Genomic DNA, 24,726 nt, shown 5'->3' with positions numbered 1-24,726 from the left:
TTTCTTTTACTTTTGAGTGTGCATAGAGGCCAGATCTTGATGTGCTCAAACAGTGAGATCGTATTTTCAAAACTGGATTAATTTTAAAATGCCAAAGAAAGTGAACTTTGTGATGTAAAAAGGCAGAGCACAAAAATATTCAGCAACGGGTCACTAAAAAGCCAGTTGACAATACACTAGTTTAATCACTACTGTCAAAAATATCCTTTTCAACTCAAGCCTTCATATTTCAAAGCTACTGGAAGCCTTAGCAAAGTCAAAATACTATTGGATCCACTTCCTGCAAAAAAAGGTAGCATCATAAATTTCAAGATTTAAGTATACATTTCAGAGCTTTAACTTGGGGACTTTTTCACTGGCCTTACCTAAGCGTGGAATAACTTGTTTTGTCCCTGGGAGTAGACAGAGCAGAGCACCTTTTGTAAAGAAGATCCAGCAGCTGCGTCTTCTGCATTGCACCTTTCGAGTTTGACAAGCCAGCACGTCTCTCAAGACTTCCCTGTCTTTGCACTGGGACTTCTGAAGCACAGGAGCATAATTAGGTTATTGACCCTTGTGGAATTCCACCAGCCAGGATAAGTCAGGAAAATCCACTCAGCAACTGTGGGCTGACATTTGGGAAGATTGCAGAATTGTTTAAGTTAAAGAGGATATCTGGAAGTCTAAGCTCCAAAAGTCTGCACAAGAGCTAGGCAGAGCAAGTTGCTCAGGGCCTTGCAAATGATGCCTCCCTTTTCATTAGACTTTCTGCAACCTCTTGGTCCTCATGGCAGTGGTCCTAACCAAGAGTTTGTCTTTATTACTCTTCCTTTTCTAGACTAATTCGGACAGCACATCCTATCCTGGGAAATTCCTAGTGTGGGGTTTCGAGTGGCAGCTTTTGATGCTGCGAGTCAGGAAACATGAAGTTATTAGAGGCAGTCACTGCACAGCCTGTATGGAGCAATTTCTTTCTGGGCAGATCCCATGGCACTTCATGGGTGAGCAGCAGTTTCCCTGTGATAGAGTTGACAGTGGAACTGACAGGGAAGAAAGAAGAGTATGGAAGAATATGAGAGTTTAAAGTAAATATGGACAGATGCAAAATGATAATCCTCAGAAAATTCAGGTTGTAGAACCAAGGTAGAGTTCTTTTATTTTTAGCTTTTCGGTTCCAAAGTTATTCTAAATGCAGCAGAGTTTTAGGGAAGCAGTGGCCCGTCCTCACCAGTTTTTCAGAGAAAGAACCTCTTTTGGAAGAACATGCCGATAGTTTTAATTCTCTATCACCACTTTTTCAAATGGGGTCACTTGGTATCTTAAAATGAAGGCTAGAGAGAAGGAATTTTTGAAGTATTGTGTTGTCTGCTGATTGTGATTGTATGCTTGATATCACTGTGGTACTGTAGCACCGATGAGGAGCTGATTCTGGTACCATTCAAGTCCTTTTGATTTGGTTTAAGTCTAAACTGTTGGTCAGTTTTACCACAGACTCTGGTGTGCCCAGGAGCAGTAACTGAGTGATCCTGCAGATTATTTCAACAAATACTCTTTTGTCGTAATTTCAGGGAGCAGCTTTTGGTTTCAATGTGATAGCTGCCAAGGCTGGAGAGCAGCTGGCTCCATTTTTGCCCCAGCTTCTTCCCCGGCTCTACCGTTACCAGTTTGACCCCAACCTGGGCATTCGACAGGCAATGACCAGCATTTGGAATGCCTTGGTCACCGACAAGTCAATGGTGAGTGAGCAGCGAAGTGCGGAGTAGTGGGTTTGCTGCTAACCAGTGGCATCTCAGCATTCATCATGGGACAGATGCATCTTGTGAAGGAGGGGCTGTGCAAAAAGGGGAGGGGTGTTGTCCTACAGAGAAAGAGGGGCTTCAGTCTATGGATGAGGTGGAGGATGTGCAGAGATTTTTCCACTGCCTCTTACATCTGAAAGGATATTGCAGACCTTGTTTGTGTGGCCTGCGTTATGGTGTATGATTTACTTTACTTTATGTGGGGTCTTTCCACAGTTTGATATTGCTTTAATATTGCTTATGAGAAAGCTCTTCAGGAATCCTGGTGACCCAAGATGCCCTTCCTAGAGGAAGAGCATCTGAATACGGTTCCTTCGTTTTCAAGTGGGAGGAAACCCATGGGAAGAGACTGTTCCATCAGTTTGAGGATAGCTCCTCTCAGACAAATTTCAGGAATAAGTGATTTTAATGGGGTGCACTTGCTCTGGCTTTGCAAGTCGTGGTGCTGGGTTTGCAAATCTTTTCTCCTAGAAAATCTGATCTTAACATGTGAAGTCGTTCACTCTGGTCCCTTATCAAAGCAAAAATGCTTCTCTAGTAAATATATGTTTGGTGCTGCATCCAAACAGTTCAGTTGATAAAGGACTGAGGGATTTTCCTCCTTTTTTTGTCATCTCTTGTCACAGCATTACGACATGTAGCAGTGCAGAGAAAGGCATGCCTAAAGCAAAGTCATAGTAGGTTTGTGTGAGTTCAGCTCTGACAAGCACTAGTCTGTCTGCTGTGTCTGAAAGCAGGCTATATTGTCCAAAAGAACTTTAGGTTTTTTTCAGAGTACAGAAAAAGGATGCATGGTTCATGCTTGTTTCATGATTTTTCCTTTTTAAAAACAGATTGATAAGTACATGAAGGAGATTCTTGAGGATTTGATCAGTAACCTAACCAGCAGTCTGTGGAGGATCAGAGAATCCAGGTATTGCTAGGAAAAGTAGTGCATTTTCTTTGAACTCTCTTCCATTCTTCACCATAAGCTTGTTAACCTGAGGAAGTTGAGGGGGGAAAGAAGACGCATCCTTTCATCAGGATAGAGCCCAGGCATGTAGTCTACACTTGAAGTGTGGCTCAATCTTGAAACTCTTTGCTTTATTTAGCCTGAATTTTTTTATGACATGTAGCTTGAGCATGATACTGAACAGCATTATCTGAAGGAGGAGTTTTCTGATAACAAAGTTCTTGCCTATCCTTGAACCTGAAATATTGCTTAATGTTAGAAAATATTGGCAGTCTGGTGACATACGTACTTGGCAGCAGGATGCCTGTTGGTATAGCATTTTTAGTAAACTGCTTTTGGTTTATACTGGTTTGCAGTTATGCTGTGTTGAAAACTTCCATTTTAATTTCAATTCCAGTCGTTAGACCATTTTGTTTTGTTCTTATCCTATACTTACAGAAAAGAAATCTGAAGCAATTTCATAACTGAATGTTTACAATAGCAATTTTCACTACAGCAGCCTTTCTCACTTGCTGTCTGTTGCCTGTTTCAGGTTTCACCCAACTGGCTGAATGTTTTTTCCATCCTAAAGGAGATGTTCTTGTGACAATGTAGAGTAGGGTTTGGGGAAAATAAGGAATGTGCAGTAGTGCTTTTTTTTTTTAACCATTTCCTTATATTTATAAAAGTATGTGTATGTACACCTCTATCAAATAAGTATACCATGTGAATAAAATTCCTTCTTTGCAGCTGTCTGGCACTGAATGACTTACTAAGAGGAAGACCTTTGGATGACATTATAGACAAGCTGCCAGAGATCTGGGAAATTCTGTTCAGAGTGCAAGATGACATTAAGGTAATGGAACTGATAACTGATCCTGAATCTTCAACAGAACGTACAGTGATCGAAGTCTGAGATGTTTCACACACAGAATCACAGAACATTAGGGATTGGAAGGGACCTCGAAAGCTCATCCAGTCCAACCCCCCGCCAGAGCAGGAACACCCAGATGAGGTTACACAGGAAGGTGTCCAGGCAGGTTTTGAATGTCTCTAGAGAAGGAGACTCCACAGCCTCCCTGGGCAGCCTGTTCCAGTGTCTGTCACCCTCACTGTGAAGAAGTTTCTTCTCAAATTTAAATGGAACCTTCTGTGTTCCAGTTTATACCCATTGCCCCTTGTCTTGTCATTGGTTGTCAATGTTTAAAGAGAGATTGTCTAAGAAGCTTAAGCCAATGGGAATTTTAGGTACTAAACAGACTAGAAATTCAGGCCCCTTGCATTTAACATTTCCACGCCGCCTTAGAAATTCTTTGTGTATGTTTCTCGTGTTTTTAAGTGCTAGGTTTCATTCCTACTGTCCTTATTCTTGATGATTCAGCAGTTTTTTTTCTGGATATAAAAAAATTCCTAAGGATTTGCTTAACTCTTGATTGTAGGAACGTTTATTTTGGGCTGCCTTTGTGCTTAAATTACTTGCATATATGAAGTCAGAGTCCTGAGGTCCTTCCAGCCTTGAGCAGTGTTCCCTCTGGATCCAGACTTCTATGCTCAAGCTTAAGCAAGGCTGAGCTGTTTTCCAAAGTGTAGTGAGTGTGTGTGTGCGCGCACGCGTGCATGTGTGTGCGTGTATTCAGAAGTGTTTTTGGGCACCAAAACCAACTGACTCATTTTGCCTCAGTGCTGATGAGCCACATTAGCTTCCAAAATAGAGAAACTGCTTGCAAGCTGCCTTCTGGGAAGGGTCTAATTTTTGAATTTTTCCTGGAAAACGGCTTGGGAAGGTCTGCTTGTGGCAGGCCATATGTTTTCCAAGAACATCCTGAGGTAATACCAGTCCAGGTGATTGTGTTTCAGTACCCAGGAATGTGGCTAGATACTGCTTAATTCATCAGTGCAAGTAATTGATGCATTTGGTGGTGGTGTCACCTGCCACCAGAGCTGCACTAATGTTACTGTTTGCTTTTTGTCCGTCTTTCTCTAGTTTTAGACATTTTGTTGAATAAGACATCACTAAGCAACAGGCATTATACTGAGGAGGGGGTAAAGCAAACCCAAAGCACTTCTTTTTGCAGTAGAAGGTTTCATCGTTTTTTGGGGGCTTGATGTTGGGTTTTATTATTTGTTTGGCATTTTTTAATTTTGTGGAAATTTTTTGTTTTGAAAATGACGACCAATGAAATATTATCACAGAGACAAATTTGACCAGAAGCACAGAGAACCTGGTAGTGTCAGGCAGGATTATTAGTGTATTTGTCATTGGGTAGACCAGATACTCAGATGGAGAAAAGCCCAAATTTCTTTCAAAGATATTATATTAAATATCAGCCATTAATATAGCCTTGTCAGTACTAGCGTTATTAGTTGATATTAATTATTCTATAGAATATTTTAAAATAGTAACAATGGATTGTTGACTTCTTTTTTTAGGAGACTGTGCGAAAGGCAGCAGAACTAGCCCTGAAAACTTTAAGCAAGGTAAAACTCTAATTTTTGTCATTTGCACAAGGAGACATGTGGTTTTGATGTCAAGTAATCATTCACTATTGTGTCCGCAGGGGTGACCTGTTTATCATGACTGTTGTCTTGGAAAAGACTCTGGTATAAGGTGTAGTTGTGATAAACGGAACAGTCCCCTAGAATGCAATCGTAATAAGCTTGACCACATACTCTTCCGTACTTTTGTTGATGGTCGTGAAGTTCTGCTGTATTGTTAAGTTCTATACAACCAAAAGAGGGATAAAATGAACTTATTTTTTTCTTTTGATGTCCTTTTGTTCACCACTTGGGTATGGGATTTAAGGAAACTTGCTGTAAACTCAACAGTTGAGCAAGCACAACTGATGTAGTTGACTGAGCCCTTACTGGTGTGAAACAAAGTAATCCAATCTGGACTTCCCACTCTAGTGCTGTTACTGACAGAAGATTTTTTGGGTGTAGTATTATAGAATGTCCTGAGTTGGAAGGGCCCCACAAGTCTCATCAAGTCCAACTCCTGTACCTGCACAGGACAACCCCTAGTTCACACCATGTGTCTGAGGGTGTTGCTCAGTCTCTTCTTGAATACTGTCAGGCTTGGGGCCGTGACACCTCCCTGGGGAGCCTGTTCCAGTGCTCCAGCACCTCTGGGTGAAGAACCTTTTCCTAATGTCCAACCTGAACCTCCCCTGGCACATGTTCCTGCCGTTCCCTCAGGTTCCATCACTGGTCACTGAAGAGAAGAGTTCTGTGCCAGCCCCTTGTCTTCCCCTTGTGAGGAAGCTGTAGCCACCATGAGGTCTCAGTCTCCTCTTTTACAGGTTGAACAAACCAAGTGATTTTAGCTACTCCTCATATGGCTTCTGCTCCAAACCCTTCACCAACTTTGTAGCCTCCCCTGGACACACTCCAGCAGCTTTTACCCTTTTTATCCTGTGGCACCCAGCCCTGCACACAGTGAATGCTGCAGGTGAGGCCGCACCAGTGCAGAGCAGAGCGGGACCATCCCCTCCCTGCCCGGCTGGCGATGCTGCGCTGGATGCACCAGGACACGGGTCCCTCTTGGCTGCCAGGGACACTGTTGACTCATGTTCAACTTGCTCTTAACCAGAACCCCCAGATCCCTGTCTGCAGAGCTGCTTTCCAGCATCCTGTCCCCCAGTCTGTCTGTACAGCCAGGGTTGCTGTGTCCCAGGTGCAAAATCTGGCACTTGCCCTTGTTGAATTTCATGCGCCTCGTGATTGCCCAGTTCTCCAGTTTGTCCAGTTTGCCGCTCTGCCCTTGAGAGTGTCAACAGCTCCTCCAATAGTGCACATATTACTTAATATTTTGTTTGATATTTCTCTAAAAAAGTCACATTGGTGGAAGTGGAAACAGATCTTAAGAGCTGTGTTTGAAATCACAGATTTCTCAATGCACACAGCATGACATTTCAATGGCACAAGTGGTCATCTGGTCCTAAAACGTTGTTGCAATTGCAGATTCTGTTGTGTTCTGGGACTTGCTGCCCTGCTTCATGGAGTGGTTGAATCCATGTGGCTGAGATAGGCTGTCCCTCAGCTGAGAGGTGATTTGGTCTGTCTCTTCACTCAGATGCAGATCAAGGCCTACTGGGCTCTGAATTTGACTTCTCTGGAAGCTGACTGCAGCTTTTCAGGGATGTGGCTTGGGGCATTAGTACCTCCTGGAGAAGAGAGTGAAGGTGTACCAGAGCCTGGGTTTGACCATGAGCAGTTGTGCTGGTTGCTGTTGGCTTCTTCTGTCTGGTGGAGAAGCTGCTTTAATGTAATCTGATCAGGAGATTTGTGCATTGTGCAACACTGATTCTGATGTGTCCCCAGGTCTGTGTAAAAATGTGTGATCCCTCTAAAGGAGCGACGGGTCAGAAGACTATAGCTGTGTTGCTCCCTTGCCTGCTAGACAAAGGAATCGTAAGCACAGTTGCTGAAGTCCGATCTCTGAGGTTAGTTCTGTGTCATGTAAGTTCCCTGGGGGTTGGGTCATGCTTTGTCCCAGAGACCCAGCTTATCCACCTGAGCTGCTGAATGTTGTGTTTGAAGTGACAAGTTTCTCCCCAAAACAGCCTTCCTGCGGAGTCCTTGCTCAGACAGCAGCCTGGGGAACTCTGCCTGTCTTCTGGGGGCATCTGGCCACTACGCAAATTCCCAGATTTGATTCCCAGCAGGAAGTTCTTTTCTCCCTGTACAGCTGGCAAACTGATCTGCAAGCAGTTTGTCGCACTTGGGGCTGTCCTTCAGGACTGGCATCCCCCTTCTGCTTGTAAACAAAAAATCCCACGGTAGTTCTTGAAAAAGCCAGGTCTTATTTCATGACTGGTTGTCAGTAATGACAGTTCACACCCCAGAGGAAACTGCATTTGGTCACACTGTTCAAATACGTTGTCACGTAATGGTTTGACGTCCCTTGATGTGTAGGGACTTCATATGCTTGTCACTCTGTGACCTTGTTTATTCCTTCATTTGTTTGAGGGACAGAAAAGCTGGAAAATGCAGACCTGGATTGTAGCTGGTCTTCGCAAAAAATAATTATCCAGGAAGGTTATAAAGCTCCTAACAAATTATAGTGAATATTTCTTGAATGTTTTCATCCCTTTTGAAGATACGAAAACACTTTTTCAAAATGCAGCCTGAGACCTGGTCATTCTGAAACTGACAAGTGGGATTTGAACAGATCCTTGTCATTTGTTTTTTTTCTTGGGCAGAGACAATGGATGTCTCTGGAGTGCCTTGTGCAGAGCTTCTTTAAAACATGAAGATGTGCTGTCTCTTCATACATCCGTCTGTAGTACTGCCTTGTGCATTCCCTTTGTGATACCCTGTCCAAAGTAAGCGATGTCTGTGCAAAGCATAGCATCAGTTGGAAGCTCAGGGCTGAAGTATGATTTTGCTCAAGCAGAAGAATACACTGATTTTTTGTTTGCAGGTATTATTTATATTGGCATACCTAAGATTGGGATTGGCCTTTTTTCTGGTGCTGCACTGGAGCAGACCAGAGAGGTTTTTCATCTATATATGTGTGTTGACCTTCCCTTTGATGTTTTTCCAGCATTAACACTCTCGTGAAGATCAGTAAAAGTGCTGGATCTATGCTGAAACCTCATGCACCAAAACTTATCCCGGCCCTGTTGGAATCCCTGAGTGTGCTGGAGCCTCAAGTCCTCAATTATTTGAGTCTTTGCGCGACAGATCAGGAGAAAGTAAGTGCAATTGTGGTGGGAAAGTATCAACAGAACAGAGATAACAAAAGAATTGAGCTAATTCAATGAACAGAAGAATGGCAGATTTGGTTGAGAGGTGTTCAAATATGCAAAGAGAAATAGATAATAAATTGCTAAAAGATGTTTGGTCATCGGAATATGGCTGGTCAAATGTGGGGGTTTTTTTGAAGGGTTGGATATATTTTCTTTTTTCACTCACTAGACCACATATTTCAGAAAGTGAAGAACAATCTTAGGAAGAACTGTTGTTAAATATCACTTCACCTCCATGTACAACTGTGAAATAGGTGAAGAAAGAGTTTGTTGTAATTATCTGGAAAGCACCTGTGCTGTCAAACTTTGCTGCTGCTTTTCCCAGGGGATTAACTGCAGGACTCCCTATAAAATAAATTAGAAGATGTGCCATAACTCTGTGGGCTGGAGGTGGATGTTGTCAGCACTATGCCCTTTAATCTCTCTCAAAGAACCATATTGATCAGTAGCAGTCTTCTGGGAAATTGACTGAAATCCACTGTTCAGAAGCAAATTTAGCCAATTTCATTGTGAGGAGGGAAAGGGTTCAAACTCTGCCCTTTGCAAACAAAAAAGGAATGAACAATAGGTCAGAGTGGGACTTTCTTTCTCTCTCACTCTCTTTCTCTCGCTTTCTGTCTTTCCTTTTCTCTTCCTTCCTTCTTTCTCTTTATTTCTTTCCTTCGTTTTTCTTCTTTTATTTTTTCCCTTTTTTTTTTCTATTTCCTTGATGTCAGCATCTGCCTCTGAAAGAGAGACATTCCCAGTCTATGAACATAATTAATTTCAGTCTGTATGCATCTGAAATTGATATTGATTTGAGTTTATAAGATAGTGAGTTATAGCTGACATTGCCCTTCCCACTGTTTTATATTGAGTTTACTCTTCGATTTTGTGGTTTTTTTCCTTTTCAGACTGCAATGGATAGTGCCAGACTTAGTGCTGTCAAGTCGTCTCCCATGATGGAAACTATTAACATGGTAAGTACTTGGTTCAGAAGGGTACCAGTGTAAGGTATGTCGTAGCAGAATAGGAATCAAAGTGGGAACTTGACAGAATACCTCTTCAGGGTTCATTTTATCATCACATCTCCATGTGGTTGTCTGTCCCCTTTATTCTTCACATACTGACTTCTTTAATTCTATTGCCACAGCTTGCCACTCAGATCATTTGTAAACAACTTTGGCTCCATTTGGAGCCAGATGCGTTGTTTCTCCACCTGAAGACCTGCCTGCTTTGATGAAGAGGGCATCTTTCAAGTGCTTTTGTTTGGATGGAGACTCAGCTGGTTCTGGATTATGCTAGCTGCCTGTTCTCTTCATCTCTAGCCTACAATTCCCCGATCACCTTCTCAGCTGCACCTCCCACTGATGATAGACATTGTTTTTAAGGCACAGATGCTGTCCGACTATTGCCTTGTGAAGCCTTAGATATCCCTACCTGGGCCTTGCTCGTGCTTTGGTGGTGGAGAGTTTGAGAGAAAATGCTGATATCACTGAAAGCACTGTCAGCAGCTGGTGTTTGGCACCATAGTTTCCTGAAGTTGCTGATGCCCAGACACCATGCTACAGGGTCTGTCTTGGCAGAACTCACTTCCCTCTGTAAGAGCCTCTCTCTTCCCAAAAAAAAGCCCCCTTTTTTTCTGCTCGGGCACTGCACACAGCCAGGGGCATGCGAGCAGGCAGGGAGTGTGAACGCTGAGCAAGATTTAGGAGAAGCATAGACACCAGAGCTGTTCTTTATTTCCTGCGCTTATGGAAAAGTAACAACAGCAAGCCCTCCTGTACAGAACAGCATGTGGAGCTGCGTTTTGGTGTCAGGTGCAGCGATCTCTATAAATAGCGTGTAAAGCAGCTGGGGATGAAAGGCTCAGTGTAGAAGTGACCTGGTTGCCACCCTGCAGGCTGCAGCAGCTGCTGCTGTCCCTCCTCCAGGCCCTGCCTCTGCCCTGCCAGCCTTCGGGGACGGCTGTGCTGCCCTGGGCGATGCCTGGGGTTTCCTAGGGAAGGGGAGGGATAGTATAGCTTCCTTGGAGTAACGTGGAGATGTCTTGGTTTATAAGCAACCTTCTCTCTGTTCCTCTACATTCTGGGGTTGGCTGGGAGATTATATCCTTGGATGGAATGTAACGGTTTTAGTTAGTGTGTGATTCTTGAATTTGCTAGAGGATAGATCTCCCTTCTGCAGACAGTGTGCTACATGGAGTGCTGGAAACCCGGGGTTTCTCTTTTGCCTGGTGGCGTTTTAGGCATAGGAAATTAGAAATGATACCAAGAAGAACCCTCTTGTACCTCTGTGTCATTTATTCCACTTGTTTGTCTTGACCAGTTTAAGAATGTCTTCGAGTCGGTTCATTTCTTTCTCTAGTTTGGATATGTTACTGCTACTCAAGGTTTCAGACGGTTGGGGGGGAATGCTGGGTTTTTTCCTAAGATATGCAAACCTTTGCATCCCTTTCCCTCCACAAAACGAGTCCTTGCTATTGTGTTGCTTTCAGCTTTCTAAATAGTTGTAGTGCAGGAGTGCATCAGTTCCAGGAAATGATAATTTTAGTGGGGTCAGCTTAGCATAAAAGTAGGACAGGAGAGTCTGTATGTGGTATAAGCCACTTTGTGGTGCCTTTTTCCCACCATGTGGCAAACTCTCAGGATTCAGCTGAAGACCAGCACACAGAGCTGGGGCAGGCCTCAGCTGGAAGCTAGACCAGTTTAAGTCTGCCGCTGTTATCTTTCTTTATTCTTTTTCTTTTTTTTTAATCCCTGTCTCTTGCCTTTCTCTAGAGCTTGCAGTATTTGGATGTGTCCGTCCTGGGTGAACTGATTCCTCGGCTGTGTGAACTGATCAAAAGCGGAGTAGGCCTTGGCACAAAGGTATGTCTGGGATTTTAATAGTTCATTTGGAAATGAAGAATGGAACACAACACAGTGCCAGTGTAAATACTGATCTTTTGACTGTCTCTTTTAAAGTGACAGCTTGGGCTCATTCATGCTGGAGTCATTTGACATCTGGGTCACACACCACCTACATTACCTGTGATTTCCTTAGTGTGTGCTGCCTGAACGCCCCTGGGCTACACAGCCATTGTACTCTGTGACACTAGAGTGCAGAAGGTTGTCCTTGATAGCTGTAAATCCTTCAGGACCATGGATCCTGAGTGTGGGTCCTGGTAACTTTTTCACTTCCTAATTCAATTCCCGTCATGCATTTGTTACAAAATGTTTTTCTGCTTCTACCCTGGACTCTGGCCTTATCAGGGCAGAGGCTTAGTGGGCCTATACCATGTCATACAAGTGCATATAGCACTGCAGCAAGTATTAACAGTAATAACCAGGGGCTAACATTGTTTTGTCTTACCTTTGTTTACCTTTGCAATCTTCCAGGGAGGCTGTGCCAGTGTAGTTGTGTCGTTAACCACACAGTGTCCTCAGGACTTAACACCTTATTCAGGTGAGGTTTCTTTCTAGTGTCAGGTTTTAAAGGTGCTTTTTGTTGCTGTTCTGTAGGTAGCATTTCCTCCCTGTTGACCCTTGATTTTATTACAAGAGTGATCTTTATGTGTTTATTTTCCTCAGAGAGCTGTTTGAAGTTGCCTTGTGTGTGAGACTGGCATGCTGGGGGTGGGTCTGAGGGATGTTAAATACCTCATCAAATTGGAAGAGGCAGAGGAAGGAGTTGAGGGAACTCGCTAGCACCCAGCAGGAACAGATGGAAATATTTCTAGACTGTGTTGAAGCAGACTAACAATGAGGGTGTTAGTGCATCACTGTCAATAAGCTTGCTTCAGCTTGGCCTATGGGAGAACCATAAACAGGGCCTTTGATTCCTTTGGTCTTAATCTTCCCTTTACAGTTTATTGTGATTTGATACTACAAAGGTCATGTTTCTGTTGTAAAACAGAAATAAAGCTGAAAGCATGATCAGCTGGGGTGCACATGTCACAGGAACATTACCAAGTCAAGGTGTGCAGGCTGAGGCTGGCAAAACACAAGTTTCTCCTTAGCCTTGCTGTGTTATGCTGTGCACTTGTTTTAACATCAGGACCAGAGAGACATAACCCTGCAAACATGTGACGAGGAAAAATGCGTAAATTCAAACAATCTAATCAAATGCAGACTATTGTAGTTCTTGCCGCAGCAATAAAAACATAATACTTGTGATAAAGCGAAGTCTCTTCCAACAGGCAAACTTATGAGTGCTTTACTTAGTGGCCTGACTGATCGCAACAGCGTGGTGCAGAAGTCTTTTGCCTTTGCTATGGGGCATCTAGTCCGGGTGAGTTGGAGTTTGAGATGGCTTTAGGTTTTTTGTTGTTGTTTTGTTTGGTTTTGGTTTTTTGCTTTGTTGCTGTTGTGTTTTCTCGAAGCATTTGAGTGATTTGAGTCTCTCCCATGTTACAGACTGCCCGGGACAGTAGCGTTGAGAAGCTGCTGCACAAACTCAGCAGCTGGTACTTGGAAAAGGAAGGTATGTTGCTTTCGTGGTGTTCAGTTACAAAATACAGGGCAGAATAAGTTGCTAGCGATAGGAAGAAAGATTTCTGTACTGTGATGCTTGGCTGAATAATTCCCATGCATCCTTATACGATACTGTGCATTCCTCTGCTTCCCGAGAAGCAGACTAAGGCGATAAAAGAAAATTCTCCTTCCCAGACCTAACGTGTGATTGACTGTTTTTCTCCTTCAGAGCCAATTTACAGAACAGGCTGTGCTTTAACTGTGCATGCTATGGGACGCTACAGTCCAGATGTAGTGAAGAACCATGGCAAACATGTGCTGCCATTGGCTTTTCTTGGCATGCACGAGCTTACCGATGAAGAGAAAGGAGAGAAAGAGAATTCTGCACTGTGGACTGAAATTTGGCAGGAAAATGTGCCTGGTAAGTCACGCTAAGACTGGTAAAAGTTTTCTGGTAAGCGTGTGGCAAGCCATATCATGCTTTCTAGAATTCCATTTTGGAAATACAGAATTCTCATGGTAAGAGATTTATGAAGCGTTTGTCCATTTTCTTCCTTGCTAAAGATGTCCTATATGAGTTTCAGGTTAGTAGGTTAGCTTCTCTGTGGCTATTTAAAATAATTAGAGAGATGTTGATTGCTGGGGATACACAGACACAGTTAGAAGTATTTTAAGATTGTGAGGCACTGAATGCCACTGTAATATTGCCGTGATTGTGGTGCAGATAGCTGGATGTCTTTGGAAATCCTGATGCCAGACTTTGGGGGCTGCTGTACCCTCTGAACTTACAGGGGACTTTGACCTGTGCCTCAGGTTGGAGATCTCTCTGGTCGTGCATGTAGTTTTAACCTCAGTGAATTAATCTACACTGTAGAAGGGCTATTTTGCCATGCTTTCTGTCTGTAGAGGAAGATCTGGATGCGTGGTGAAATGCTTTTGCAGGCTGCTTCTCTGACCTGATTTCAGAGCTGGTCCCTTAGTCACCAGATTACTTCTCTGGAGTTTCAGAAAGTAGCTGCAGAAATGTTTACCAGTGACCCGTTCTTGCCAAAATAAAGTTATATTCCTTAGAAACAATCTAACACATTATCTAGTGTTTGCCATATGGAAAGACTGAGATGAGCTTTTTGTCTGGATATTTGCTAAAGATTTTCTGTGGAAGCACCTTGAAAACAGAACCCGTCTTCAGTTTGTCTGGGAGGAATTCTTCACCCTTTTGCCTAAAGTAGGCCTTGCTGATACATTTCATCACAAGAAAAAAAAGATAAATCTGTAATGGCCTTTTTTAATAAGATGAGATTTTTGTTACTTTTGTGGCAAAATTACAGTTTTCCTCTGTTTGACATGCAGGTACTCAGGGTGGCATCAGACTGTATATGCAGGAGTTGATAACCATTATGCAGAAGGCTCTCCAGTCCCAGTCCTGGAAGATGAAATCCCAGGGAGCAGCTGCCATGGCATCAGTTGCCAAACAGACAGGCTGCCTGGTGCCGCCACACCTGGGAATAGTGCTCTCCGCACTGCTGCAAGGCCTGCCAGGGAGAACCTGGACTGGCAAGGTGAGAAAGGAACATGGATCACTGTGAGCACCAGCATGCAGGCAATGTTCTGTGCTGCAGAGCAGCATCTGTAGGAACTCTGGCTTAGGGAATATGACTTTTGGCCTGCATGTAGCCGATACAAAAATGACAGGGAAGGTAAGTAGGTGGCATTCAGATTGCTTTAGGAGTTGGGGTCCCACTTAGACTACTTCTGCTGCACCATGTTCTGACCTTGAGGAGCATTGTCTTGTGCTCAGTGGCACTGTACGGCAGCATTTCTCTAGTGGTTTCTCTTTTACTCATTGCAGGAGGAGCTGTTAAAGGCCATTGACAGTGTCGTCTCTGCATGCAGGTAAGTGTCTTGAAAGAGGTGGTACCCTCAGGATCTGGAATCTCAAAAAGGAGGTTGTTGCACAGTGTTGTTGCTGTTAGGTGCTAAGGAGACTCTAGAAAATTGTGAACACCCTTCTGATCAACCATCAGCATGTGGTCTCCACTCACTTGTCAATATGCGGGTCACTGATGAGAGCTGGGAGGGACAAGTGATGCTTCAGAGGGATCTGCAGAGGTAAATGGGCAAGTAAGAGGATGTTGAGAGGATTGAATTGCTAAGAAGAAAGAAAAGACTGAGGGAAAAGAGAAGAAGACGTAGAAGTGAGAGGAGGAAAGTATATTGGAATCATATGAGGAAAGACAAGGAAGAAAAACAGAACAGACAATAGAAGAAGAGTCCTGGAGTGTAACTTCAGTTATAACTGTTGGTAGGGAGTCCTGTGCCTCGAATCGCTTCCTTTCTGTGGGAAGGGAGGTGTTTGGAGAGGGATTAATGTGGGTTTGACAGTTTCTGTGTGCCTTGTGTTTCAGTGCAGAGCTGCAGAAGTCAGTGCCTGGCCAGCCCACTGTCGATGATATTGTCCAGGCTGTCCTGAAAGAATGTCGGAAAGAGAACCTGAAGTATAAGATGGTGGCACTGCGCTGTGCGGCTGGGCTGCTGCAGGCAACACAGGAAGACCGGTTCCAGGAGCTGGCAGATATCGTCTTTCCCATTATAAAGAAGGTGACAGTCCAGCTTCTTGAGTTTTCCTCTTTCAAAACTAAACACTCAAGTGGTGACAGTTGGGCTGATGCTGTTATGTACAAACCCCATACTCAACCAGATCCTTGGGGCTGAATACCAGACCACTGGTGAGCCCTGGGGTGGTTGTATCTGTGCTGCCCAAATTCGGAACTCACCCAGCTGTGCAGAGTGCTTCCTGTGGTGTCCAGCATTACCGCATTACAGAATTAAAAGTTAATTCCTGGGTTCTCAACAGGCAGCAGGGGACTCCTGGGAAGCTGTGCAGAGTGCTTCTGTTTAGTATCTGCAGTGTTTCGCAGCTCTGCAAGTGGGTCTGCTGTAGCACGGGGGGGATGTTTGGGTGCAAGTGGGTCTGCTGTAGCACAGGGGGGATGTTTGGGTGCAAATGGGTCTGCTGTAGCACGGGGGGGATGTTTGGGTGCAAGTGGGTCTGCTATAGCACGGGGGGGATGTTTGCGTGCAAGTGGGACTGCTGTAGCACGGGGGTGGATGTTTGGGTGCAAGTGGGACTGCTGTAGCACGGGGGGGATGTTTGGGTGGAAGTGGGACTGCTGTAGCACGGGGGGGATGTTTGGGTGCAAGTGGGACTGCTGTAGCACAGGGGGGATGTTTGGGTGCAAGGACACGGAGCCTGCTGGTCACTTCTGCAGGCTGCCAGTAGCACCAGGGCTACCGGTGGCCGGGGGGACCTGTGCTCCCTCTGTGTGGGGCACTGACTGGGTACAAACTGCAAGGGAAGGCAATTGCACTGAGGTGTGTGTCTGTCCTGTCCTCATCCCTGTGTCTGTCATACTTTCCTCCCTGACCTTCACAGAACTCTCTTGAGAGCACAAGCACGGGTTTACCAAAGCATGATGAAGAGGACGAGGACATGAGGGAGAAAGAGGTGCAGATGGAGTCCCTGATCTGTGCCTTCGAGACCCTGGGCAAAGCCTGGCCAAGGAGCCCAGAGACACAGCGTAAGTCAGCTAATGGTGTGCAGAGTGAACTTTCTCTGCTCAAACTGTTTCACAGAATCACAGAATGTCAGGGATTGGAAGGGACCTCAAAAGATCATCCAGTCCACTCCCCCTGCCAGAGCAGGAACACCCAGATGAGGTTACACAGGAAGGTGTCCAGGCAGGTCCTGAATGCTTCCAGAGTAGGAGACTCCACAACCCCCCTGGGCAGCCTGTACCAGGCTCTGTCACCCTCACTGAGAAGAAGTTTCTTCTCAAATTTAAGTGGAACCTCTTGTGTTCCAGTTTGTACCCATTACCTTATCATTGGTTGTCACTGAGAAGAGCCTGGCTCCATCCTCGTGACACTCACCTTTATATATCTGTAAACATTAATAAGGTTACCCCTCAGTCTCCTCTTCTCCAAGCTAAAGAGCCCCAGCTCCCTCAGCCTTTCCTCATAAGGGAGATGCTCCACTCCCTTCAGCACCTTTGTTGCCCTGTGCTGGACCCTCTCCAGCAGTTCCCTGTCCTTCTGGAACTGAGGAGCCCAGAACTGGACACAATATTCCAGATGTGGTCTCATCAGGGCAGAGCAGAGGGGAAGGAGAACCTCTCTGGACCTACTAACCACCCTCCTTCTAATACACCCCAGGTACCATTGGCCTTCCTGGCCACAAGGGCACAGTGCTGGCTCATGGTCATCCTGTTGTCCACCAGGACCCCCAGGTCCCTTTCCCCTACACTGCTCTCTAACAGGTTGTTCCCCAACTTATACTGGAATCTCGGGTTGTTCCTGCCTAGATGACAGACTCTACACTTTCCCTTATTATATTTCATTAAATTTTTCCCCGCCCAACTCTCCATCCTGTCCAGGTCTCTGGATGGCAGCACAGCCTTCTGGTGAGTCAGCCACTCCTCCCAGCTTAGTGTCATCAGCAAACTTGCTGACAGTGCACTCTATTCCCTCACCCAAATAATTGATGAATATATTGAATAATATAGGCCCCAGTACTGACCCTTGAGGCACTGCACTAGATACTGGCCTCCAACTGGACTCTGCCCCTTGACCACGACTCTCTGGCTTCTTCTCTTCACCCAGTTCACAGCCCACCTCACTACCCAATCATCCAGACCACACTCCCTCAGTTTAACTGTGAGGATGCTGTGGGAGACTGTGTTGAATGCCTTACTCAAGTCAAGGTAGATCACATCCACCGCTATGCCATGATCTATCCACCTTATGTCCTCATAAAAGTCAATGAGGTTGGTCAAGCACGACTTCCTTTTGGTGAAGCCATGTTGACTGCCCCTAATGACCCTCTTATCCCTGATATGCCTTGAGATGGCACCAAGGATAAGTCATTCTATCAGTTTCCCAGGGATGGAGGTGCGACTGACCAGTCCATAGTTACCCAGGTCCTCTTTGGCCTGTTTGAAGACTGAAGTGACATTTGCTTGCCTCCAGTCCTCAGGCAGCTCTCCCGTTCCCCAGGACTTGGCAAAAATGATGGAGAGTGGCACAGCAATGACCTCAGCCAGCTCCCTCAGCACCCGCAGGTGCATCCCATCTGGACCCATGGATTTATGGATGTCCAGATTGCCTAATTGCTCCCTAACCCAGTCCTCATCAACCGGGGCAAACTCCTCCATTGTCCTGACTTCCTCTGGGACCTCAGCGGTACGGGGCTCCTCAGGACAGTCTCTGGCAGAGTAGACAGAGACAAAGAAGGTGTTCAGTAACTCTGCCCTCTCTGTATCTTCTGTCACCAGGGCACCCACCTCGTTCATCAGTGGGCCTACATTGTCTCCGGTGTTAGTTTTATCTGCCATGTATTTGAAGAAGCTCTTTCTGTTTTCCTTGACCCCTCTCGCCAGGTTTAATTCTGAGGAGGCCTTAACTTTCCTAGTTGCCTCCCTACACCCTCTGACAACAGCCTTATATTCTCCCCAAGTGGCCAGCCCCTCCTTCCATGACCTATACACTCGTCTCTTCCACTTGAGCTTTCCCAGCAGTTCCCTGTTTAACCACAGAGGTCTCCTGGCTCCCTTCCTTGACTTCCTTTCCTCTTAAAACAAAAAGGAGGAGGAGGGAGGACATGGAAATCAGGGAGGCTTGTGGGGAGCTGCAGGATCTTCCTGCCTGCAACTTGTATGATCCTCAGAGAGAAAGCTGCCCCAACAGCTTTTTCACAAAGTAGTCCATCCTTGGAGAAATTCTTTTACTGTTGTCTTAAATTCAACAAGTGGTTGTTTCTGTGGAGGCACACAATGCCTGAGGTGACCTGCCTAATCAAAATCAGCCTAGTTTTGCTGCTCACGTGTGCGTTTGCATCAGCTCTGGTACAAGGCAGAGGAACTAGTTATATCTGAAATGAACAAACAGGTTGCTTTTATGGGCATGCCAGAATGTGTAATGCAGCTGTTTCACCTCCATTGTTCATTAATGAAAGTATTGATGTGGAGAAGATTTCCAGAGTCGCTTGCTACAGGATGTTGATTTGGTCATACACAGTGACTAGCCCCTTGTCACTTGGGGAAAAGCACAAGGAACACCTGGGAGACAGAGCATGAAGTGTTTCCTGCTGCCGCTCCCCCGGTAACACGACATCCTTGTTTTTCTGTAGGTTGCTATCGCCAAGAGTTTTGCAAGTTGATGTGTGACCGTCTGAAACTCAGCACATGGAAGGTGCAGCTCGGAGTGCTACAAGCCATGAGCGCTTACTTTCAAGGGTAATTCTCCTTTCTGCAGTCCACTTAGGTGATGCTTCTTTTCTTTGTTGCTTCAAACTGTTTAGTGAAATTAAGGATAACACTGGATTCTCGGAAGAAGTCGAGCAGACTTCTGTCCCAGTGGTGCGGTGTTTTTCCCTGTGTCTTGACAGTGTTTTTGCATTTGACAGGCTAATGCTGTTTGACCAGGAGCACTCAGATCCTGTGGCTTTGACAGAAATACTGTTGGAAACCTGTTCATCTATCACACATTCTTTAGGTAAATGGACTTTTCCTGGTTCGTGGTCGATGATTAATTTCGTGTTAATACATTCCTTCTGTGAGGGTTGGCTGGTAGAGGAAGTGCAGAATAAACATAAACCGTCAGAGATAACATTTTGTCCTTCCTTGCACTGTGCTACAGTAATTCTGATCTTGCAGTAGCTGCTGAAGACAGTTCTGTGCAGGGTGCTGTGTACAGAGAAGTCAATTCCTCTGATGCAAGAGAGCTTTGAAAGGGGAGGGAGAGCCAGGCAGCAGATTCCTGTGCAATCTCTTACAAGTGCAAATTGGAAACATAGCAGTTTTCTCCAGGCTTTGAGGCAGTTTGTGCTCTCCCTGAACAGGGCACCCTTGGGGATACAAGTGCTATGTGTGTAATGTTGCCAAGCAGGGGACTGTTTGTGACTGTGGTAGCGAGTGTTCCCACTTGTCCTGTGACCCTAACAGTGTCACGAGCTCCTCGCACCTGCATGCGGCTCATGTTTCTGGCATGCCTAAAGGCAGCACCTACTTCATAGCTGGCTACCAATCCAGAGACCTCTTTGGGGAAAGTTTAACTATCAATGCTCCTGGACCAAGTCCTTAACAAGATTTTAGCTCAGGAGACCAAATAACTTTTTGTGACCATCTTGTGCTTGATGTCATGAAGTTTATGTACCCTCACTTAATGCTGCTTGTTAAAACCTGGATGATTTATAGCCATACAGCTCACCAAAGGAGTTGTCTCTTATGCACAGAAGTTGTCTGCGATGACACTGTGCCTATGCCAGCCTTATTCCCTTTCAACGTGTGTAAGGAGCAGCAGCGCTGCGGTAAATAGCACAGGCGACATACAAGGTTTAATTGACTTGTCGGCCGCTGGTTGGTCCCTTTCCGCCATCCAGATGTGTGTAACTGCCAGCACAAATGAGGACAGTGAGCTGTGCTAACATGTGGTGGCTGCTCTTTGTACAGTTAGTGTGCCTGCCATTCTCAATGTGTTTGTGGGATTTTTTCTTTGTTTTTTTTTTTTAAATCCCTTAGAAAACAAAAGCTACACATCCATAAGAACAGAAGCTTTGTCTGTGATACAGCTGCTGCTCACCAAACTGCAAGGTGAGACTTCTGCTTGCCACCTGGGAGAGCCACTGGTGGGTGAAGAAGGCACCTGGCTGTGCGGCCAGGAGCCCTGGAGAGATGGCATTCCCTCTGCCTGCAGCACTGGGTGGTTTTGGGGCAGCTGGGACTTGAGTTCTGTGCTTGATCACTCGGGAGACATGGAGAGGGCTTGAAGTAGCTGTGGATAAAGTCAAGGTCTAAAGTACTGTTGGATATTCCTTGGATGGGGAACGTGTCTGAGTGTGTAGTCTGGTTCCGTATTATGTGCAAGCTCCGTAGAGGGAGGAACTCCTATTTCTGTAGAAGAGTTATTTTTTGCCCTTTCGGTGCGAAGTTTAATTCCTCATGGTTAATTTAGCATTTAAGCCTTACAGAATTAACTTCAGAGAATGAGTCTGCTTAGGTCTCAAGGTCATACATGTCTGCAGTCATTCTGCAGCAATGTTTCCTTTGGATTTCTGCTATGCAGTTCATGTTTCCTTTATTCTAGCAAAATTCTTATAACATTACATGAAGCACTTGTGAAGTGGGAAAGATTTGGTTCTTCAGGCCCTTGTTTTCACATCTTGGAGGCTTAGACTGTCAAGCCTAATCTAAACAGGCACGACTCCCTGTGCAGGAGGCAGCACATGCAGCAGTGTCAGTTGAATGTGCCTCCTCCTGGAAGCGCAGTACGGCCCGCAAGTGAAATGCTGAAGCAGTCGCTCCGCCTCTCTGGGGATGGAGGTGGGGTTTGGGGTTTTTTTTTGCATTCTGGTATAGGTGACCAGTGTCTGTCTGTCTTTTATCTACACAGAAGCCCAACAGTGGGAAAGCCTGACACCAGAATGCAGAGAGCACCTCGTTCGTTCGTTGTCTACGATGGTGTCAGATAGCAGACCTGAGCTACAGGAGAAAGCATTTATACTGAAGAAAACACTTGAAAATCTTGACTAAGCTGTAAAACACAAACTACAAAGTGCCATGTAAAACAAAAACGAAAGAGTGCAGTGGTCTGAAAACCAAGTGAGAAAATGAAGATTACTGTGTAGCATGCATCATTCCTGGCCAAAATAAAAAATGCCTTAAATTCTTTTCCCCATTAATGTTATTTTTACTTTTTTAAGCTGAGGGTTAGTTGCTTTATCAGTAAATACCTCTAGCAATCTGCCCGAGAATGTTTTTAAGTGTGCAACATGAAAGATGTTGAGGGCAAGATGCTTTTATTTTTTTTAACTTAAATTGGCAAAAGGTTAGTCAGATCCCCTTTGTCCATCAAAGGAATTGTTGAAAAACCACCGGTACAGGAAGTGAAAAGCATATTTGATTTTCACTGATGTTGTGTGTGGAGATCTGTTACCTGGTGTGTAAACAGTAAATCTTTGGGACTCTGCAGTAGAGCTAGTGTTTGTTATCTATAAAGAATTAAATGCTTCCCCTGATGAAGCCCGTGTTAAACACTGACGGCTTCCCAGGGCAGGGTTTCATCTGCCACCCACCTCTGCTTCTCTTGCTTGCTCCTCCCTTGCAGGCTGTTGTCTGTGAGCTGTGAAAGGCAGAGCACTGTTAGCTTCACTCCTTCCTTCTTCTCTGACCTCAACACGGATTGACCGAGACTCTGCCTCCTAGCAACCTCGGCCTCCCAAACTTTAAATGAGAACTTTTTTCTTGGAAGGATGCACAAGAGAGCACTTTACTGGGCTGTGTGGGACAAAATTGCGCCCAAAGTTGGTGCCCAGATGGAACACTGCTCTTCTCAAAATTGTTTTGCATGGACACTCCTCAGCTGCAGGAAAAAATATACGAAAACAATCTTTTCTAGATATGTTTTTGAAGAGTGTTTGAAGTTTGCAATGACACATTTTTTTTTTAATAGTGGTAATGTTTTATTCCCTTCCTGTTCGTAACCCTGTTCTTGCTTTGGAAACCTGTAATGAATTAGACTTGTCACTGTTTGTAAGAAACTGAATTGTGTCATTTCTCAGCAGCCCAAGTCATGCTGGTTTCTAGCAACTACTTTTTAATTTGCACTTACAAAGAAAGATTATAACTGCATTAATGTGGAGTAAAATCGCTATATGGTGATGTGGCCATGCTGCCTGTCTCCTTTTTTTTGCCCTCCTGAGATAAAAGACAAACCAGACCACTATAGCAACAGACTTTTAATCATTTAAATTTAGCACTGCACCATAATCTGACCAGTACGTGTACAGCTTTTTGGGGATAAACGCTTTGCTGATGGTGAAATAAAATCACTAGTGTGGGCAAGATAATGTCCATGGCTTTCAGCATTGGAAGGCTCATTTCTTTTCTTACAGTCTGCAGCTCCTTTCAGAGTTGATCTGTTAGGGAGAGGATTGCTCAGATAACGCCACGTTTCCTCCATGCCCTTTTCTTCAGAATCAGGTATGCAGTACCTACTTTTCCCTCAGGTGCCATTTCCAATTCAGTGTTTTCTGGTACTGTAACCATCTCATCGTCTGACTTGCTCTCCACAGGAAGAGAGGAATGTAATTTGTGCAGACCTGCACAGAAAATATTCAGCAAGAAAGGGGCAGAGCTGCCCACTGTGGCTCTTGTGTAGCAGAAACCTCAGCGAGCACTATTGCATTGTACACTCTGACTGGTCAGTGGGCAACTCCGTGGTGCTGGGAGCTGGTGCTATAATGTTTTGATTTACACCTTGTTGCAGGGAGCTGCTCTTTGTTTACGTGTAGTTTGAACTATCGAGCACAGTGTACATTTTAAAGTTTTCCTGAGCAAATCACTTTGCGGTATCTTTGAAACCTTGCTTACCGTGACATGTAGTGTCATGAGTGCTTTTTTTTTCTTTTCGTATTAGATGAATATTACCAGTGATGCTTTGCTGTAGCAGTTCATTGTCTGACTTGGGGTTTTTTTCATACTGGTGAGTGACAGTAACAGAAAAGCAAGAGCCTCCACATCTCTGGTAGTTCAAGTTTTCACTGTGGACTGGAGGATTCAGAGGCAATGCATAATATGGTCAAATGACCATAAGTGGAATAACTGTAATAATTGTGAATAGCAACCTGAATTTCTCTATTGGGGATTTACACTAGAGGGAAGAGCGTGTTCTAGGAACTCTACAAGCAGCTGGATCATCAGCTCTGGCCAAGAATGTTAGGGATGGTATAACACTTTCTGAATCACAAAGCAATATGTCTTTCTGGCGATTACAGAACAGATTCAGAGCTCCTCTCTAAAGCACGTGCCTATACACAAAACCTACCTGTACAAAAGTTAATTCAGTCAGAGGTTTGATTTCTACCCCCCTCGCATTTGTAAACACAAAATTAATAAATAGATGTGGCCTTCCTAGAGTTTTTCCTCTAAAAGTGATTGCACTACATAAAACACACTGTACTTTGCCCAGCACGGGCATCTCTTGTGCTGCTGCAATGCTTTGTATACCTGAGTGCAGTGGGCAAACTTGACTCTAGCACTCGCATTGAACTATAAGCTGTTGCTTAAATAGATGTACATTGAGAAAAGTTTTCTAATGTTGCAAGATCTCCATCAAATTCACTGCAATCTGTACTGTCAAAGTATGTGAATGGTCTGACTGAAAGAAAACCCTCCTGCTTACCAAAAAGGTAAAAATAAAAGCTGCATGACCTGTTATTTGAAGTGACTGGTAGTATTTTTTTCCTCCCACTGTATTTTACAGTATTTTCTCTTAGCTCTGGTGTTTAGAGTACAGAATTAAATAATCAAGCTTTGAGAAATAAAACAAGGAAGGTTCAAAACTGAGGAAGTGTTTCATTGTGAGTAGGCACCATTCAGTGAAAAACAGTGAGGAAGGAAAGCCCATACGCAATCAGGTTGTGTAGTTGAAAATCTTTATTAAAAAATTACTGTAGGAAAATTAGAAAAACAACTTGAGAGTTAAAAATGTTGATTGCTTGCTGCTTAAACTAGTAGAACAAAAAATGATAGGCCACTTTTCTCTGGTATATGCCAACAGAAAAGATAAACAGCTTTAGCACTTCAAACAGGTTTTTTGGAGGCCATGAACACCATAAGACAAGCAGTTTTTCCTCAAAGGCTTCAGTTCCTATTGTTGATCCCACAGAGCTACTGTTCACATACGGTTATGCATAAATGCTCATGGAGCAATGACGGGAATTACTTACAGGATACCAAGAGGAATAAATGCAGCCAGTTTAGCTAATAGTACAGCCACTA

At 44.5% G+C, this 24,726-nt stretch overlaps 1 protein-coding gene across 4 annotated transcripts in view; it reads left to right on the top strand.

Annotated features, from left to right (window-relative positions):
• The window catches only part of ECPAS (Ecm29 proteasome adaptor and scaffold), a 72,110-nt gene extending 48,023 nt beyond the window's left edge, over nucleotides 1-24,087 (top strand). For 2 of the 4 annotated variants that reach the window (XM_080362573.1, XM_080362572.1), the window contains exons 30-49: nucleotides 1,548-1,715; nucleotides 2,612-2,691; nucleotides 3,460-3,565; nucleotides 5,140-5,187; nucleotides 7,030-7,151; nucleotides 8,255-8,405; nucleotides 9,353-9,418; nucleotides 11,219-11,308; nucleotides 11,819-11,885; nucleotides 12,601-12,710; nucleotides 12,836-12,902; nucleotides 13,122-13,313; nucleotides 14,243-14,451; nucleotides 14,742-14,785; nucleotides 15,298-15,490; nucleotides 16,326-16,470; nucleotides 19,077-19,182; nucleotides 19,353-19,441; nucleotides 20,467-20,538; nucleotides 21,338-24,087. In XM_080362573.1, the coding sequence (XP_080218699.1) occupies nucleotides 1,548-1,715; nucleotides 2,612-2,691; nucleotides 3,460-3,565; nucleotides 5,140-5,187; nucleotides 7,030-7,151; nucleotides 8,255-8,405; nucleotides 9,353-9,418; nucleotides 11,219-11,308; nucleotides 11,819-11,885; nucleotides 12,601-12,710; nucleotides 12,836-12,902; nucleotides 13,122-13,313; nucleotides 14,243-14,451; nucleotides 14,742-14,785; nucleotides 15,298-15,490; nucleotides 16,326-16,470; nucleotides 19,077-19,182; nucleotides 19,353-19,441; nucleotides 20,467-20,538; nucleotides 21,338-21,477 (2,265 nt within the window). In that variant the 3' untranslated portion in view covers nucleotides 21,478-24,087. The remainder of the gene's footprint in view (nucleotides 1-1,547; nucleotides 1,716-2,611; nucleotides 2,692-3,459; nucleotides 3,566-5,139; nucleotides 5,188-7,029; nucleotides 7,152-8,254; nucleotides 8,406-9,352; nucleotides 9,419-11,218; nucleotides 11,309-11,818; nucleotides 11,886-12,600; nucleotides 12,711-12,835; nucleotides 12,903-13,121; nucleotides 13,314-14,242; nucleotides 14,452-14,741; nucleotides 14,786-15,297; nucleotides 15,491-16,325; nucleotides 16,471-19,076; nucleotides 19,183-19,352; nucleotides 19,442-20,466; nucleotides 20,539-21,337) is intronic. The other 2 variants (XM_080362574.1, XM_080362575.1) reach the window with 2 other exon arrangements.
• Nucleotides 24,088-24,726: the final 639 nt, after the last annotated feature.

The sequence above is a fragment of the Nesoenas mayeri genome (assembly GCF_963082525.1).
Source record: "Nesoenas mayeri genome assembly, chromosome: Z".
Classification (NCBI taxonomy): domain Eukaryota; kingdom Metazoa; phylum Chordata; class Aves; order Columbiformes; family Columbidae; genus Nesoenas; species Nesoenas mayeri.
Note: the sequence above shows the minus strand (reverse complement) of the source record. Positions and strands in the feature narration are given on the sequence as shown.